Source organism: Hibiscus syriacus, unplaced genomic scaffold (genome assembly GCF_006381635.1).
Source record: "Hibiscus syriacus cultivar Baekdansim isolate YM2019G1 unplaced genomic scaffold, ASM638163v2 tig00110384_pilon, whole genome shotgun sequence".
Taxonomy (NCBI): Eukaryota; Viridiplantae; Streptophyta; class Magnoliopsida; order Malvales; family Malvaceae; genus Hibiscus; species Hibiscus syriacus.
In genome coordinates, this window is record NW_024062715.1 from 8,035,905 (window position 1) to 8,055,254 (window position 19,350).

Genomic DNA, 19,350 nt, shown 5'->3' on the forward strand with positions numbered 1-19,350 from the left:
GAAAGAATGATAACATCTCGGTGCCAGACTGTGAAGATACCCGGACCATAGAGGAACATCTCAAGCATGTCCCTTCTGAACTTAAGATAGCCAAGGTAGAGTTTGAAGCTGTGAATAATGAGCTGAAGCAGTGGGTTAAGGAACTTGAAGATGAACGTTATCAGTGGAAGCTAAATGTCGATACTCAGAAAGATCAGGTAGACAAACTGGAGAAAGAACAGAAGAAAACCCGTTTTGAGCTCGAAGACTTGAGAAAGGGGTATCAAGATAAAGTTAATGATAACTCCAAGTTGAAAGTAACCTCTGAATACTGGAAAGACGAAGCTCACAGTCTGAAAAGAAAGTTCGAGGGGCCTGATGAAAGAGCTTGGAAGGAACAGTTGAAGACTACTCAAAGGCGCTTGGCAGACAGTCAACATCAGAACCAACGCTTGAGAATCTGGGTGGCTGACTTAGAGAAACAACATGAGAGAGATGCCAAGACAATAGCTGAGTTAGAAGCTATTGTAGATGATTTGAAGAAGCAAGCGAACGAGCTTCAGATAGTGCCATTCGACAGAGGTTTACAGTGGCATTTTCGTTGGGAGCAAGCACATCAAAGGGTGAGGGCCAGAGATGCAGCCATCCGAGATTTCCTGGATCAAGTACAAAAGGCAGCCCATCATCTTCACGGCCTGACAAGGGAAGCTGGAGTGGTTCGACAAGGCATTTAACCAGTGACAGGAGAAGGCAGAAGACTTGTCAACCTACTAGAGGATGTTCGGGGTCTAGAGGATTTAGTTCGGATGTACCTTTGATTGTTTTTATGTCTCTTAAAAGATAAAACATTTTTGTCTAAATAAGGATTATTTATAATAATGGACACTTTTTCTGGATCAATGCCTCCGAATTGCATACATCATACATTGCATAATTTGCATTTTATATTTCATGTTATTTTTATATTTTCCATGTTTTTATATTCATATTAACCAACAGAACATGTCTCAGAAAGAAAAAGAGCAAACACCAAGTATACCGCCGCGAGCTCAAGACACACATCACCCTCACAACACTCGGGCAAAGAAGAGATAAATGGAAGCCAGAATCGAGAAAATTGAGGAGAATATGGCAAAGCTGTAGAAAGAACTGGAGGACAAAATGGCCCAGAACAGTAAAAGTACCTTGGATTCCATAACAAAAAGTCAAGAGTCCTTAGTCGACCAGATCGTGGCTAAGTTGTCTGGTTTACAATAACATGCAAGTGCACCCGGAGTAGGTGCATCTGAGGGGATAACCATACCACTTACCCTACAAGTGGTTGTCTCATCCAGGATCTTACCCGGACTGCAAGGTGACTCATCTACCACCAAAGGAAAAGCTGTATCAGTTGTGTAACATCCCAAACTACGAGTTAGTGGCCAAATTGTAAAATTTTAGAATTTGGTGATTAAATTAGAATAGTTGAATAGTTCAATAGTTTATTTGGGAATATTTTTGGAAAGTTGTTAGTAATTATTCATGGAATTAAAGGGAAAAATGGTCAATTGACAATGAAAGATATTTTTTCCCCTTTATTAAGAGATTAAAACGTAGGGGAGAGTAAGATGAAAACTCTCTTCTTTTTCATTTGCTTTCTTCTTCTCCAACATTCCCAAGCTAGGCAAAGGTGAGTTTTCCATTTTGTTGATTATTTGTTGAATTAAAGGTTGAGTTTTGATCATTAGATGATAACTAAGCTTAAGGAAAGCTTAAGTTATCTTAAAATCAAAAGATAAACGAGTTATGTTAGATTAAAGAAAATGGGTTTTGAAGTGAAATTTTGAATATGAACGTTTAAATGAATTTGGAGAATGAATTTGACTTGTCATCTATGAGAATAAGAAGTTAGAAGTGTTAGAATTAAGTTTGGATAACATGGAAAATTTGGTATGATTATTGATTTCTATATGGAGAATAGAATTTTGAGGTTTAAGATGAAATAAATGGATATAAATTAGTTTAAGTATGTATATTTGAGTTAAGAATATGAAAGGGAATAAAACATGAAGAATTTAAGTTGATATAGTGAATTTTCGTGCATGAACAGTGATTTTCTGGGTAGGTGCATCGATGTACTATGAGTGTGTACCGATGAACTAAGACAATTTTTGAATGCGTATCAATGCATTAAGGGGTGCATCGATGTATGGAAATTTCAAAGCTATTTTGTATATCGATACACCCATAGTGCAACGATACACCCCTAAAGGAAAAATAGAATTTTGGTTCATTAAACTAGTTTGAGTTATTAATATCAAGTTATAAGGTTTAGGCTTTTGATAATAATATCAGAATTTATGTTTATGTAGATATTGAGACTAAACAAGTTCTGGAACAATCAAAGAATTAGGATCAAATCAAAGCAAGGTTAAGGTGAGTGCAATTTAATTTGTGCTTATGTTATAGAAGAATATTGGCTTGCGATGAGCCAGTGACGGAGTTACTATAGTAAGAAGTAACTCTTAAAATGTTATTGTATGTGACATGATTTACATGACTACATTATGTAATATGAATGACATGAAATGTATGTACGATTGATTATATGAGTGTATATGTTAAATGATAGGTGGGAGTACATGTTAGTGTGACTGTGAATAGGTAGAAAGGAAACAAGTGATGATATAAGAATCTATTATAAGACATATGATATGAAAATATGATAGTAAGCTATGTGAAAGAACTATGAGATATATGTGCTATGTGATGTATATATGGGAAATATATGTAAAAAAATATGATATATATGTTTATGTGAAACCGTGCAAAGAGATACGAGCTATGTGACATATGAATGAGAAATAAGCTATGTGATAAGGACATAGAGAATGAAATGAATACGTGATAATGAAATATGAGAATATACGAGGAAGTCATATGATATAAGATATATGGTTACACATACTGTGGTATGTGAAAGAAAAGAAAGAACAAGTGATTTGAAATGCATAAATGATAATACCCATGTTATGTGATATGAGAGCTAGTGTTATAGTTGGCATGCCAAGAGTCGAGGGTTTACCTATGTCTTTCGGGACATATGGACAGTATACATATGTTCTAAGAAATATATGGACAGTTTACTTAGGTTCTTCAGGACCTATGGATAGTTGTCGAGGTTTTATATGACCTCTGGATAGGTCCTTCGGGACATTTATACGAGTTGTGGTGACAGTATAGTGGTACAAAACCTCAATGTACTAATATACCTTAAGTTCTCGAAAGTATACATGGGCTAATACATAGACTTTAAAGAGTGTAAATAAATCAATTGATATGATACGATGTGTGTTCTATTTTGAAATGATATATGTGATATGTATATTTAGTAATATAAATTATGTTATAGAAATTACATGATGATATGTTATTCCTTAGTATAGTGATATATGTGTTATATGATTAATATATGGTAAGTAAAAGAGATTAATGATAATATTTACAAATGTATACCTTTTGTTTATAGGAAATGTTATATGGTTATATTATATGTTTTATATGCCTCACTAAGTCGTAGACTTAGCGTGTGATTGTTTCACGCGTAGGTTTTGATAAGAGGAAGATTGATAAGAGTTATGCAATACAAGTCAGTTCTCCTTTCCAAAGATCAGATCAGAAAAGAAATGTATAGTATGTATTTTGTAATAAGAAAAGTGGTTAGCATGTAAATAAATGATTAAATCCGATATGTTCTAATCAGTTTTGAAAAGTCATACGATTGAGTTTTGTAATGTTTTAAACGTGTTTATGTAAATGACAATTGTATAGTAATGAAAGGTTAAATTTTACGAGTTTTATGAACGTTTTACGAAAGTCACTGTAGTAGTGCATCGATGCACAATTTTGCTTCAAAATTCTAGTGCATCGATGCACTGTAGCAATGTTCATTACTGTTCACGGTACAGTTCATAACGTATTTCACTGTTCATAAATATGTTATTATCTCAAAATTTTATATCAAACACAATTGAACAATATAAGATCGTATTTTCTTAATATAAGATCGTATTTTCTTAATATAAGTTCAAATGTTCAGTTATTTTACAAGAATAAAGGTTTTGAAATGTTAATATAACATCTCGGACTTGTATTCGGGTCGGGTACGGGTTGGGGTGTTACAGGTTGCAAATTTACAAACTTCTGCAGTAAATCCTGACAGTCATCCGACGACTGCCCTATCCCGGATTTTGACGAGAAGGATAAGGCAAAGAAGATGGAAGAGAAGATTAGGATGTTAGAAGATCAAATGAAGATGGTCCAAGAGGACCATGATTATTATGGAGTGAACGCAATGGAGCTGAGCCTGGTTCCAGATTTGGTGTTTCCACTTAAGTTTAAAATTCCTGAGTTTGAGAAGTTCGACGGGAACATCTGCCCTTCAGCCCATATCACTATTTTCTGTCGGAAGATGACATGATACGGAGGAAATGACCAACTCCTGATCTATTACTTTCAGGAGAGTCTGTCCGGTTCAACTATCCGGTGGTACAACCAGCTCAGCCGAACTTATATCAAGACATGGAAAGACTTAGCCAAATCTTTCTTAGAGAAGTACAAGCATATCAATGATATGAGACCAGACCGGGTTATGCTACAAAGCCTGGAGAAAAAGCATAACGAAAGTTTCCGACAGTACTCACAGAGATGGAGGGATTTATCTGTGTAAGTTCATCCACCCTTGGAGGAAAATGAAACTAGAAAGCTGTTTGTACATACCCTGAAGATACCTTACTTCGGGCACCTGGTGGCAATCACATCGGGAAGTTTCTCAGATCTGGTCATGGCAGGTGAAATGGTCAAACTGGCCATAAAACAAGGAAAAATTGAATGAGGGGACTCCAGTAAGAAGTCTCCCATGAAGAACAAGGACCGCGAGATCAACAATGTCAATACCTATAACGTTAACAAAGGTGTTACGATCTCAAGTTCAAAAACCACTGCATCTGTACCATCCGGTACTTCTAACCAAACTCAAAGAGAACCAAGGAAAGAAAGGGAAAGGGAGCAGTTCGATCACATTCTCATGACGTATAAAGAGTTATATCAACAACTCTTCGACACTCACGCGATATCACCCTACCCAATGGATTTGATAAAGCCCCCATATCCGAAATGGTTTGACGAAAACACCCACTGCGAATATCATGGAGATGTGCAGGGGCATTCAATTGAAAACTATCTTGCATTCAAGAGGCTTGTACAATGAATGCGGAACAAGAATTGGATCCATTTCAACTCCGGAGCACCGAACGTCGTCCAGAATCCCTTTCCTAATCATTCGAAGGCTAGAATCAATGCAGTCACCACCGAAAGTAGAAGGAGAATCAAAACTAATGTTTTGAAAGTTAAAACTCATTTGCCTTGGGTATGGAGCCAACTGGTAAAAGCGGGGCTTCTTACATCCCAGTCACGTGCCACGAGGATTGAAGGAGGTAATCATTGTTGTTACCACAACGAAGAAGGGCATGAAGTATAAGAGTGCCCAGAATTCAGATCATTAGTCCAGCTCATGATGGACCGAAAAGAGCTAGAATATTAAGAAGAAATTCAAGATTCTTTGGAAGCAGATGTTTGTGCTACCAGAGAATCATCCGACAAGAAGTACAACAGGGGTAGTCCTTTTATAATTTCCCCTAAAGCAAAGATGACAACAATAATACCAGCCAAGGTGGTGATCACAGCACTTAGGCCTTTTCCATACAAGGATAATCGGTAAGTACCATGGAAGTACGAATGCCAGGCGAGTACTTCGAAAGAATGTGATAACAAAGTGGGGGCAAAGACCACTTGAGCCCTTCAAAGAAGATGTGCTAGGTATCAACGAACCTATAAAAGAGGAAGAAGCTAAGGAGTTCCTCAAGTTCTTGAAACATAGTGAATACAACATCATAGAATAGCTCCATAACTTACCAACGCGTACTTCAATGTTGGCACTTTTGTTAAACTCAGAGGCACATCGGGAGGTACTGTTAAAAGTCCTTAATCAAACGTTCATGCCACAAGAAATACCAGTCAGCAAGATGGATCAACTGGTGAATAATATTCAAGCTGATAATCTCATCTCATTTTTGGATGGTGAGATTCCATCCGGAGAAAGAGGCCAAACATGCACATCACTACGTATTGCAAGGGGCATGCCCTACCAAGTGTATTAATTAACAACGGCTCAGCCCTGAACGTGATATGTTTGGTGACATTGAAGAGGCTGCCAATAGATACCTCTCATATGAGAGCCTGTCAGAACGTGGTCTGAGCATTTGACGGGACCAAAAGAGAGGTAATCGGTAAGATCGAGGTACCATTGACCATCGGACCAGCCACCTATGATGTTGAGTTCCTTGTGATGGATATCATGTCGTCCTATAGCTGTCTTTTGGGAAGGCCATGGATTCATCAAGTAGGTGCAGTACCCTCCATGCTGCACCAAAAAGTTAAATTTGTTATTGACGGGGCCTTAGTAATTATCAATGATGAGAAAGATATCGTGGTAAGTGTGACCACGGAGGCCCCATACATCGAAATAGATGAGGAAGTGGTAGAATATTTGTTGTGCTCCTTAGAGTTTGTGAATGCCACATTTGTGGCAAAAGGAAAGAAGATTCCTAGACCTCGACTCTCCAAGTGCACAAATATGGAGATCAAGCAAATCCTGAGCTGAGGTGCCAGGATTGGAAAGGGGTTTAGGAAGCAGCTACAAAGAAGGATTAGTCAAGTCCTTCCTATTTCAAAATTAGACCAGTTTAGGCTAGGTTTTCAGCCCAGTTATCATGAAAAGAGGAAGGAGATCCAAAAGAATTGGGAGAGAAGATTAGCCAGATTAATTGGAAATGAACTCCAATGGAAGCCTATGACATTCCCGTCTATTTACAATATTTAAGTTAGGTGGTTATGTGTTTGAAACCACCTCATCCGATTTAGAAATGGCTCTGGAAGATTTGTACATCAATGACGTGACCACAGAAGATGTTGACAACGAATATAGATTCGGGATATGCCCTCTGCCACCTGGGTTCGTGCCTGGCAGTTGGTCGGTGGAAGAACTACCTGTGGTTTACAAGATTCTTTTAGAGTAATATTCAAACTATCCCTATTTTCCTATACCCGGGGCAATAGGTGATCTTTTTGTAAGGGTGAATAAACATTTTGTTTAAGTTCAATAAAAGATGCATTTTTTTTCCTTTTCCATGACAAACAAGCTTTCTTATTTTATTTCTTTTTGAATTCATTGTCTGCTTTTCTTCATTCCAGTACTCTTTTCTATTCTCTTTCAAATTTAATTATTTGACTTTTTCGTGTGGGATATTTCCTCTCACACACATATATCTTCTTTGTTCCTTCAGGACCCCAGATAACGATAATGCAAGCATTGATGATCTTGATCTGAAGGTGGATTTTGAATCAGCCATTCTAGGGGAATTTGATGAATGTGACACTGAAGATGAGTACAACTTACCCACTGAATTATTGAGAATGGTAGAAAGAGAAGATAAACAAATACTGCCACATGAGGAGACAACCGAAGTCTTGAATCTGGGCACTAAAATAGATAGAAATGAGGTTAAAATTGGCACAACTCTTTCAATTGAAACAAGACAAAACCTGATAGTCTTACTTCATGAATACATAGATATGTTCACCTGGTCGTATCAAGAGATGTCGGGGTTAGATACAGATATGGTAGTTCATAAACTACCTATCAAACCAGAATACAAACCCATACAACAAAAGCTAAGGAGAATACGACCAGAAATGCTCCTTAAGATCAAAGAATAGGTCAAAAAGCAATTTGATACAGGTTTCCTTCAAGTGGCCAAGTATCCGGAGTGGGTAGCTAACATAGTGCCTGTTCCGAAGAAAGATAGAAAAGTACGCATGTGTGTCGATTACCGGGACCTTAACAAGATGAGCCCTAAAGATAACTTTCCTCTACCTCACATTGATACATTGGTAGACAATACAGTCGGTAATACTTTCTTTTCATTCATGGATGGATTTTCGGGATATAATCAGATCAAGATGTATCCTAAAGATATGGAGAAGACCACATTCATCACGATATGGGGAACTTTCTACTACAAAGTGATGTCCTTCGGATTGAAGAATGTCGGGACAACATACTAGAGAGCCATGGTGACCCTATTCCACGACATGATACATAAATATATCGAAGTTTATGTCGATGACATGATTTTCAAGGCGTAAACCGAGAATGAACATGTCGAAAATCTGATGAAGCTCTTCCAGAGATTGATGAAGTTCCAACTGAGATTGAACCCTAGCAAGTGCACCTTCGGGGTAATATCTGGGAAACTATTGGGCTTCATGGTCAGCAGAAAAGACATCGAGGTTGATCCCGATAAAGTTAAGACTATTCAGAGTCTACCTCCACCACGAACACAAAAGAGGTCAGAGGTTTTCTGGGAAGATTAAACTACATAGCACGGTTCATATCTCAGTTAACTAACAAATGTGACCCAATCTTCCGTCTTCTCCGAAAGAACAATCCAGGAGCATGGGATGAAAACTGCCAGATTGCATTCGAGAAAGTCAATGAGTATTTGTCTCACACTCTTATCCTGATGTCCCCTATCCCTGGAAAACCTCTGTTCTTGTATCTATCTATCTTTGAGAACTCAATGGGTTGTGTCCTGGGTCAACATGACAAATCTGGAAGAAAGGAAATAATCATCTATTGTTTGAGCAAGAAGTTCACCGATTGCGAGGTCAGATATCCTCCTATCGAAAAGGTTTGTTGTGCTCTAGTCTGGGCCACAAAAAGACTCCGACAATACATGTTGTATCACACTACTTGGCTGATTTCCAAGTTAGATCCTTTAAAGTACATGATGGTTATGCATGCTCTTTCCAGAAGATTAGCCCGATGACAGATGCTCTTGTCTGAGTTTGGCATCGAGTACGTGAGCCAAAAAGCAATCAAAGGAAGTGTCATATCGGAATTCTTGTCAAGTATAACTGATGAGAATTATGAGCCATTAGACTTTGATTTCCCAAATGAATACTTGATGGTCATATCCTTAGAAGAAGAAGTACTTCAACAGACAGTTCCTGGAGAATGTATTTCGATGATGCATCAAATACATTAGGACATGGCATCGGGGCAATCCTGATCTCTCTAGAAGGGAATCACTACCCATTTACCAGCAGACTGAACTTCGATTGCACAAATAACATGGCAGAGTATGAAGCCTGTGTCTTGGGAATCCGAGCTACACTGGGGCAAAGTATAAAGACCTTACGAATATACGGAGATTCAACATTAGTAATCTATCAGCTCCGCGGAGAATGGGAAACCAAGGATACAAAGTTGATGGAATACCAAAGACTAATATTGGATTTGGTCGAAGAATTCGATGAAGTTACCTTTCACTACATGCCTAGAGAAGAAAATCAAATGGCTGACGCTTTAGCTACCTTGGCAGTTGCATTCAAGACTGGCGGGGAGTCTGAAATGATGCCAATTAACATGCAGTCGTATGAGTACCGGCTCATTGTTACCAAATTGAAGAAGTGAAAGACACTAAGCCTTGGTACCACGACATTTTGCAATACATCAAGCATCAAAGTTACCTGGAAGAAGCCACCGAAACTGATAAAAGAACCATTAGAAGGATAGCAGCTGGAAATGTCCTTGACGGGGAGGTCTTATACAAGAAAATCCATAATCAAGTCCTGTTAAGGTGCGTAGATGCAGAAGAGGCAAAAATGATAGTGGAAGAAATTCATGACGGAGTTTGTGGAACACATGCAAATAGACATATGATGTCGAGGCAGATCATGAGATGCGGATATTTTTGGTCCACACTGGAAAGTGATTGAATCAACTATGCTAGAAGATGTCATAAATGTCAGATTTACGGAGATAAAATAAATGTTCCACCTCATCCGCTGCATGTTATGACGTCACCATGGCCTTTCTCTGTATGAGGCATGGATGTTATCGGGCAAATACATCCGAAGGCTTCAAATTGTCACCGGTTCATCCTTGTAGCCATCGATTACTTCACAAAATGGGTAGAAACTGCATCGTATGCCAGCGTTACTCAGTCCACTATTTGCAAGTTTCTGAAAAAGGAAATCAAATGTCGGTATGGTCTACCTGAAAGGATCATTACCGATAATGCTACAAACTTGAACAACAAGATGATGAATGCTGCTTGTGAACAGTTCAACATAAAACATCACAATTCCACTGCTTACATACCAAAGATGAACGGAGCAGTAGAAGCAGCAAACAAAAACATTAAGAAGATAGTGGAGAAAATGACTGAAACTTACAAAGACTGGCATGAGAAGTTACCTTTTTCTTTGTTCACTTATCGAACCTCGGTACGAACCTTAACTGGGGCAACTCTATTTTCACTAGTTTATGGAATGGAAGCAGTGCTACCCATTGAATTAGAGATTCTGTCACTCCGGGTCTTGACAGAAGTCAAACTGGATGATGCAGAATGGGTACAATCCAGATATGATCAGCTTAATCTGATAGATGAAAATATACTGAAAGTCATTCATCATGGTCAAATCTATCAGAAACGAATGATCCGAGCACATGCCAAAAATGTGCACCCGAAAATATTCCACGAATGAGATCTGGTGCTAAAAAGAATTTGGCCTGTTCAAAAAGATTTCCGAGGAAAATGGACGCAAAATTGGGAAGGACCTTATGTCATGAAAAATGACTTCTCTGGAGGAGCCCTTGTCCTAGCTGAAATGGACGGACCTGAACTGACACATCCCATCAACTCGAATGCAGTTAAGAAATACTTCGCTTAGGATGAAAACCCGAGAAGGCGTCCTAAGTTGAAAAAAAGAGAAAAAGAAAAAGAAAAAAGAGAAAAACTTTTAGGGTGAAAACCCGAAAGGTCGCCCTAAATTGAAAAAAAGAACAAAAAAGAAAAAGAAAAATAAGGTGAGTTCAAGATGAAAACCCGCAAAGGGCGTCTTGCAACCAAGAATGAGTCCAAGTTGAAAACCCGAAAGGGCGATTTGGATAATGACAGTGGAAACATCCCGGCATCTGAATCTTCTACAAACTCAACAAGTCGGAGAAAGGTTGCACTCTCCAGAACGTTGTCACGTTTTCGAAGATCCTTTGACAAAGGTTGCATTCAAAGTCACCTAACGGCTTTACAGCTCAGAAGTGCCCACATTATCGAGATCTAAGACATTTATACACACTTTATCATGTATTCATTTCCCAAAATTTTTGTCATGTATTATTTGTTCTTTTCTCCCTTATGAATAAAGACAATCTTTTCTATAAATCAATTCCTTTTGAGCATCTTGGATTGAATTTAAACCTAATGATTTGTTTACTTCTGTAAAAGATAATCACATATTATTGTACAAAGATTCATTGAAAAGTACAGGTACCCGGAAGCTGATCAAGGCTCTGGCACATACTTGAAATGGTCGAGAAGCATTTCTCAAATCAAGAAACAAATAGAATGTGCACATCATATTTGAACATTTGAAGAATTCAAGATCAGGGATCAGAACTTCAAGATTCCAGAATCAAGATTCCAGACATGCAACCGGAGATCGAGATTTCTCTCCAGAGCCCGAAATAACATATGTTGCATATGCATTTTAGGCATACCTAAGGGCATTGCATCCATCACATATATGCATCACTTTGTAGGTTTAGCTAGAGCCAATTTCAACTTCGCAGCGAAGGAGATTGGACTTGAAACGACACAATTTGCTCGAGAATAGATTTCAACTTCATGATGAAGGATATCTAGCTCGAAGCCAAACTTCACAATAAAGGGTTCATCCACGGTTTTAACTTCACGACGAAGGGAATCGTGTCTACCCACAACATACAATACTTGGATTTCAACTTCACGATGAAGGATATTCAAGTCAAGGCTCAACTTCACGATGAAGGGGCCATCCGCGATTTCAACTCCATGACGGAGGATATCGTACCCACACATCCACGATTTCAACTCCACAATAGAGAATATCGTACCATTTGAGGCTCAACTTCACGACGAAGAGGCTTCCTAGTTTCAGAGTCAATTTCAACTTCATAGCGAAGGATATTGGACTCAAGACATCCCAATCTCAACTTCACAATGAAGGGGTGACTGATTGTCAATAAATAACTTTTCAGTTTCATTCAGAGTCAATTTCAACTTCACAATGAAGGATATTAGACTCGAGACAGCACAAGCTTAACTTCACGGCGAAGGGGCGACTGGCTGTCAACAAACCATTTCCCAGTTCCAGAGCCAATTTTAACTTCACGGCGGAGGATATTGAACTCGGAACAATACAACCTACTTGGATTTCAACTTCACGACGAAAGATATCCAATTACCAGGCTCAACTTCACGACGAAGGGGCCACCCGCGATTTCAGCTTCACGGCGAAGAGAATCGTGCACACAAGCAGCACCCGTCTCTAGATTGGATTTCAACTTCACGACGAAGGATATCCAACTCAAAGAAGGAGTTTTTTTCAATAAACTTTCTAGTTTCATAGTCAATTTCAACTTTACAGTGAACGATATTGGCCTCGAAACAACACAACTTACATTGGATTTCAACTTCACGACGAAGGATATCCAACTCCAAGGTTCAACTTCACAACGAGGGGACCATTCCAATTTCACAAACAGATTGACCCAACTTCACGATGAATGAGTCATATGTAACACAACAACACCAAAGTCTTCCGGTCAAGTTTCACCTTCACGACGAAGTATCTTGAGCCAGAAGACAATCCAAGAGCTACTGGTCAAAGCTCTGAGTTCGATTTCAACTTCACAACCAAGGATTTTATGCTCAGGATCTTCCAGTTCAACTCAACCTCGCAACGAGGGAGTCATTTCGTGCTTCAGTCCAAATTGACAAACCAGTTTCAGTGTCGGATTTCAACTCTGCAACAGAGGATATTCGATGGGGGTTGACCCCTATATTAATGATGTTAAATTTGGATTAAAACGGAAAGTGTCTTTTAATCTTTGCTCTATCCCCGTTGCACGACTATGGGCAAAGAGGGGCAGCTGTAGACACTTTTTATAACCGAAATATACATATATATTTTTATATTATATATATATATATATATATATATATATTATTTTATTAACCAAAATTGTTACATGTTACAGACCCAACACTACAAGCCCAGCAACAAGCAACCCATTTACAACTCAAATGGCCCAAAATGCCAACCAGCCCCGCGGTCCAAGCTCTAGGGATTTCCAGGAACCCTAACGTCACACGCCCCATCTCATCCAGTTTTGTAGTGCCCGCAACCAACACGCCTCCAACAATCCTATTTCTCTGGCGAGTCCACGCAAGCTAACAACCAACAACCACAACATTAGCATTTTATTTGGAATTAAACTCCTAAAAATAGGAGTTATTTTCTACTATAAAACCATGTAATTAGAACACAATCACACACAAGTTTGTACACGATACGAGAGAAATCACAGCAAACTGCAAATACTCAAAGCATTTGTAGCGATTCGGAAGCAATAAAATGTATTTTTTTTACCTTGTTCATTCTTTCTTCCCTTGCATGTTGTGTTTTTTTTATTTGATTCAGAAGTCCCGGGGAAACGCTAAAACGGTCGATGAACGGGAAGGTTTTTTAAAGATCTATTTTGTTAGATCTAGTTATCTCGAGGCCCGATTTTAGAAAATTATTTGGTTTTTTTGAAAAGTAGAGAAGAAAAGCTTCGAAAAAGATTAAAAAAATGATTTTGCCGCTGATGACCGGCGGTCGTCGCCGATCAACAATAACGACGAGGAGGCGTGGGGGTGGTCGATGGCCATTTTCTGGAAATCAGGGTTAGTGTTCTTCATTTTTGAAAAACAATGAGAGAAAACAAGAGAAGGGAATGCTATTGGCGTGAGAATAGAACAAATGAAGAGTTTAAATTTTTTTTAAGTTATATACTCAGCCCATGGATCAGACAGGTGACCCGCGTATCGACCTTGACCCGGGAATGATCCGCGTGTTTCGTAATTAAAAGGGTTTAATCCCTAATTCAGTCCCCTTCATTTTTTTAGAACCTATTTTGACCCCAAATCGAGCTTCCCTTATAATTCTTATTCGAAATTTAACACCCATCTTTCCTATCTTTTAATTTAGTCCTTTTCCTCTATAATTTTCTTTTTTTTTTCAAATATTATAGTATATTTAATTACATATCTATATATATATATATATATATATATTAGTATTATTTACTTTTTCTCTGTTATTATTAATGCACATATTTTTTCCTTATTAATTATTATTATTGTTTTACATTATTTATTTTTTATATATATGTACGCATATTTTTTATACCTTATTTATAGGGATGGCAAACGGGTACGGTTTCGTGGATTCCGCACCGCATCCGCTCCAATTGGAGCGGGGATGGGTATAATTTTAGCGGGTAGTGGGCGGGTGTGGATTTATAAAGTGGTACCCGTCGTGGATGGTGGGCGGGTAATGGATTTGAGACATTACCCGCCCCGCATCCGCCCCCCCGCATCCGCCCACCCCACATCCGCCCGCCCAGCTAAATATCTATTAAATTTTGGATCATTATGAATTTAGGTGTAATTTTAGAGACTAATTTATAAATTTTAATATTATATATTATATAATATATAACATATAATTTAACTTAATATTAAGGATATTTAGTCTTTAATCTGGTATTTAATTAGGGAAATATTCGGCTCTTTGATTAAACCCATAATCTCACTAACCACGTCACTTTTCATGTTCTTTAGCCCATGCTGCCCATCCAAACACAAATTAACGTTACTATAAGCATTAACATCAAAAGAAGCAGTTTCCATGTTCTTTAGCCCCTCAAAACCCATATTAGGCTCACTATGAGCATTAACATCGAAAGCAACACAACAATCCAGCTCTGCGACTACATGCTCCCTATAATCTGTCTCTATAACATTCGTAGAGCCACTCCTCTGACAAATTGAAGCATGCGCTGCTACCCCATCACGAACTGTATGGGAACCAACTCCAACATCTCATTAGTTTGTTGTCAGGCGGGTCTAGATGGGTATGTCGCTAGTGGGTAGTGGGTGTGGGGATGGATTTGAAAATGTACCCGCGTGGGCGGGTGTGGATTTGAAAATTTATACCCATCATGGGTGGTGGGCGGGTGGTGGATTGAAAAATAGTAGGTGGGTATGGGGATGGGGGATGGGGTATCCGCACCCGACCCGCCCGTTTTCCATCCCTACTTATTTATATATCTATTATTAATTTATATAGTTTTTAATTATTTTGTTTGGTTATTTCTTTATTTAAGTACTATATCCTATATATATATATTCTATTATTTTTTTTATTTTCATTTTTTATTATTATTATATCATTCTATTTTTATTTTCATTTTTTACTATTTTTTTATTCTTTTGCCTTTATTACTATTATTATTATTTATATGTTTTTATTACTATTATTATATGTTATATATATTTATTATTTTGTAAATTTCATTTTATCCTATTTTTATCTTCTATTTTTTTGTATTGTTGTTGTTATTATCTTCTTTATTTTATGTATTATATATATATATATATTTCTTTATATTTATTTTTGTGTCTGTTTAATTTTTATTTATCTTGCTTACATTTTCTTTACTTGTTTTATTTTCTCTACTTTATTGCATTTATTTTTATTTCACCTTCTTTATTTTACTCATTTTTACTACCTTTTTATCTAACACAACTTTTGACTTTTAAGGGGTACATCTTCAATTAATTAGAGGTAAGTAATTTAGGATTAAATTTTACCTTTTAATTTAGAATTACAATTTTATTAATTAAAGACAACTGGAAATTGCGTAGTACCGAAAGGGCAGTTCAAGGGTGCTAACCCTTCCTTGACTGTAACCGACTCCCGAATCCGACATATCACTGGTAAGATGCAGATCACGTAAGGAATAAGGTATCTGATCTACCTATTTGTTTTAAAATAAAATATCGGTGGCGACTCCAATCCATTTTCCTAAGTCGAAGTCCAATTCTGATGCCTAACCGAAAGACGGTTCCGACATGAACAATAAAAGGTAATGCTCCTAATATTTAATACTTAAAAGTGTGAGAGTACAACAACAACAACAATAAAACCCTGATTTCCATATGCAATGGGGTAAGGGGGAGGTAGGGTAGTAGGCTGACCCCAACACCAGGTTGAGAGCAACTTCCGTGGAAGACCTCCGGTAGTCAGAAAATTAAAAATAAAGATAAGATGCAAATGCGTGTATAAATAAATAAATAAATACATAGATGAACACGTTGTTTAACAAAAATAGGTTTTCCCTTGTTTAGGAAATTAACTATGAGACCTAAACACGTTGTTATAATGTTCATAGTATTATATATTTTAATGGTTCCTGAAATTCAAATTTTATTTAGATAATTATATATTTTAATAGTTGTATATACCTTGAAATTTTAATTGTACTCTTAAAATATTTCTGAATCCGCAATGGTATTATTTCTTTCCAACACATTAAGCATCATCGGCCGTTAGTCACCTAACTTGTTATCAATTATCAAAATACTAGCACCTAAAGATTTAGTGATCATGAGTGTAATTTATTCCTTTCTTTATTTTTTTCAACTTTGATATTTGTTGTAAACGTAGTATAGATTTGATTTTTCTTTTTAAACCTATGTATAGAGCCATTATTCCATTACATCTGCACCCATTAGCCTCTTCTTCATGGAGTCTCACTTAGATTCCATAAGCAAACCTAATGAGAAGGAAGAAAACGAAAATGAGTTTGAGAAATCATTCAAAGAGATGATATCGACTCTTCCCAAAGGAAACTGTTGGGGTATTTATAAATATCTTTGCCAGTACCAAGGCTTCTGGCTTCATCCGAGTTTTCTTCGAGGCGTCGTTTCGGCTCAGCAACAATTCCAAGCTCAACCCACCGATATCATCCTTTGCAGCGTCCCGAAAGCCGGCACAACTTGGCTGAAATCTCTAACGTTCGCCACCATTACAAGAACTTCATACAACGATTCCACCACCCCTTTGCTTTTCAAGGTGCCCCATGATATCGTGCCTTTCATGGAGCTTCATCATGCCCAGTTTTTCACTAATCGAGACCGTGGAATCCCTCTGTTGTCCACACATGTTCCATATTCTTCCTTGCCAAGATCGATAATCGAATCTGGTTGTAAAATTGTTTACATTTGCAGGGACCCCAAGGATTCATTTGTTTCATTGTACCACTTCATTGCCAGGATCCTAATATCCCGAAACGCTCAACCCCTTGGCCTCTATGAGGCGTTCGAGTTGTTCTGTGAAGGTGAGAGTTTCTATGGACCTTATTGGGACCATGTTTTGGGTTACTGGAAAGCAAGTGTGGAACATCCGGGTAGGATTCTGTTCTTGAAATACGAAGACATGAGTGATGATACTGAGTTTTATGTTAAGAAAATAGCCGAGTTCGTTGGTTATCCTTTCTCGTCTGAGGAACAGAAAAATGGAGTGATTGAAAGGATTGTGAAAATGAGTAGCTTTGAGAAATTAAGCAACCTGGAAGTGAATAAAACTGGGGTTTATGGGACGCCTAAAACTGGGTTTGTTGAGAACAATACTTATTTTCGGAAAGGCAAGGTTGGGGATTGGAAGAATTGTTTGACTGCTGAAATGGCAGCGCAGTTGGATCAGATAACAATGCAGAAACTGAGCGGTTCGAGTTTGAGTCTCTAATCGAATGCTGAGCAATTGCTTCATCAGATCCATTTTCGAAGCTAATAGTGTGTACGGTTCGAGTTTGATCTCCTTTTTCACTTCTCTTTCAATAAAGATTGTGTTTAAAATAACTTGGCATTGTAATTTGCCGAACTTGTGCTCTCATTTCTTGTGTGAAAAAGAGGTGAAGTTTCAGTCAATTTTGAGCAAAAAAACATTCAAATCAGATTACATGATTTACATATATATTTTATATCCAATCATATTCGTCACAAATATTGCAATAATGAAATAATTACCAATGTAAATATCCTAATTGACAAAGACTAATATTTCAAATTATCATCTATAAATATTCATCCGGATCTAGTATTGCAGAGGTAAGGATGACCTCCAACTCAGTTTGCTCCATTCACAATCATCAGGATTCGAATCTCTGACCTTGCTTAAGGGATATAGTGTCTCATTCCACTATACCAACTGGTTGTTGATATATATATATATATTTATTTATTGTTTAACTAGAAAAATATTCATAATATTATAAAATATATTAAAATCTAAAAGTTGACCTTTTAATTTATAAAATTATAAAAAAAATTATAAAATTATAATTATAGTATTTAAGATATGTTTGGATAACAATCGTAATTTATGAGTCCTTTTGAAATCGGTGTAATTGAAGGCCCTTAATTAGGAATGAATACAAAACAGATTGAATCTTTGAGCACCCGACTCAAGTTTACACTTCTCTCAACAACAAAACAAGATATTTAAGTTCATTTTTTCAGCAACCAAATAAATATTATATAAATAAATATATTGAACAAATTCAAATATCAATTTAAAACTTTTCTTATTATCCAAAAAAAAACTTATATAAGATTGTATGAAAAAATATAAAAGAACCGAAAATCATAGAATAGAGAAAAATGTATAAAATAAATTGTTATGAAATGAGAAGAAAACAAAGGGAAAAACAAATAATATAAAAAAATAACTCGTATAAATATTAAATAAATAAGGGTAAAGTATATAATTGGTCCCCCGACTATAGGATAATATTTTGCTGAATCCCTCGACTATTGAAAGTTACAAAATGATCCCTGGATATAGGATATTGCTTTGTTGAGTCCATCGATTACTAAAAGTTATAAAATGGTCATTCGACTATTCATATGTTCCAAGTTCATCATTTTCCATTAAAAATTTGACGACAGTCTGAGCTAACCGTTAATTTATTGACTGAGATATGATAAAATTTGATAATAGAATCTCAAATGACTATACACTGAAACGTTCTATGATCAAATTTTATCATATCTCAGTCAGCAAGTTATCGTCCAACTTAGACGACCATTAATTTTTTTCACAGAAAATGACGATTTTGGAATATACAAACACTCGAGTGATCATTTTGTAACTTTTAATAGTTGAAGTACTCGAAAAGCAACGTCTTATTAGCCAGATGATTCTTTTATAACTTTTAATAATTGGGGCTAAAAAAAGTAATATCTTATAATCGAAAGACCATTTATATATTTTATTCGATAAATAAATATTGTCGACTCAGCCTTCTTTAATAGAATGGTACTTAACCTCCAACACGGG

The 19,350-nt window shown here is 36.9% G+C and overlaps 1 protein-coding gene across 2 annotated transcripts; it reads left to right on the forward strand.

The window, feature by feature from the left end:
* The first annotated feature begins 250 nt into the window (after positions 1-250).
* Positions 251-17,867, forward strand: LOC120122025 (flavonol sulfotransferase-like). Of its 2 annotated transcripts, XM_039141284.1 has the most exons (2): positions 251-259; positions 16,795-17,867. In XM_039141284.1, exon 2 carries the CDS (start codon positions 16,837-16,839, stop codon positions 17,755-17,757), a length of 921 nt encoding a protein of 306 aa, XP_038997215.1. In that variant the 5' UTR covers positions 251-259; positions 16,795-16,836; the 3' UTR covers positions 17,758-17,867. The 2 variants fall into 2 exon arrangements, with proteins under 2 accessions (XP_038997215.1, XP_038997214.1); XM_039141283.1 differs by lacking the exon at positions 251-259 and having other exon boundaries at positions 16,694-17,867.
* Positions 17,868-19,350: the final 1,483 nt, after the last annotated feature.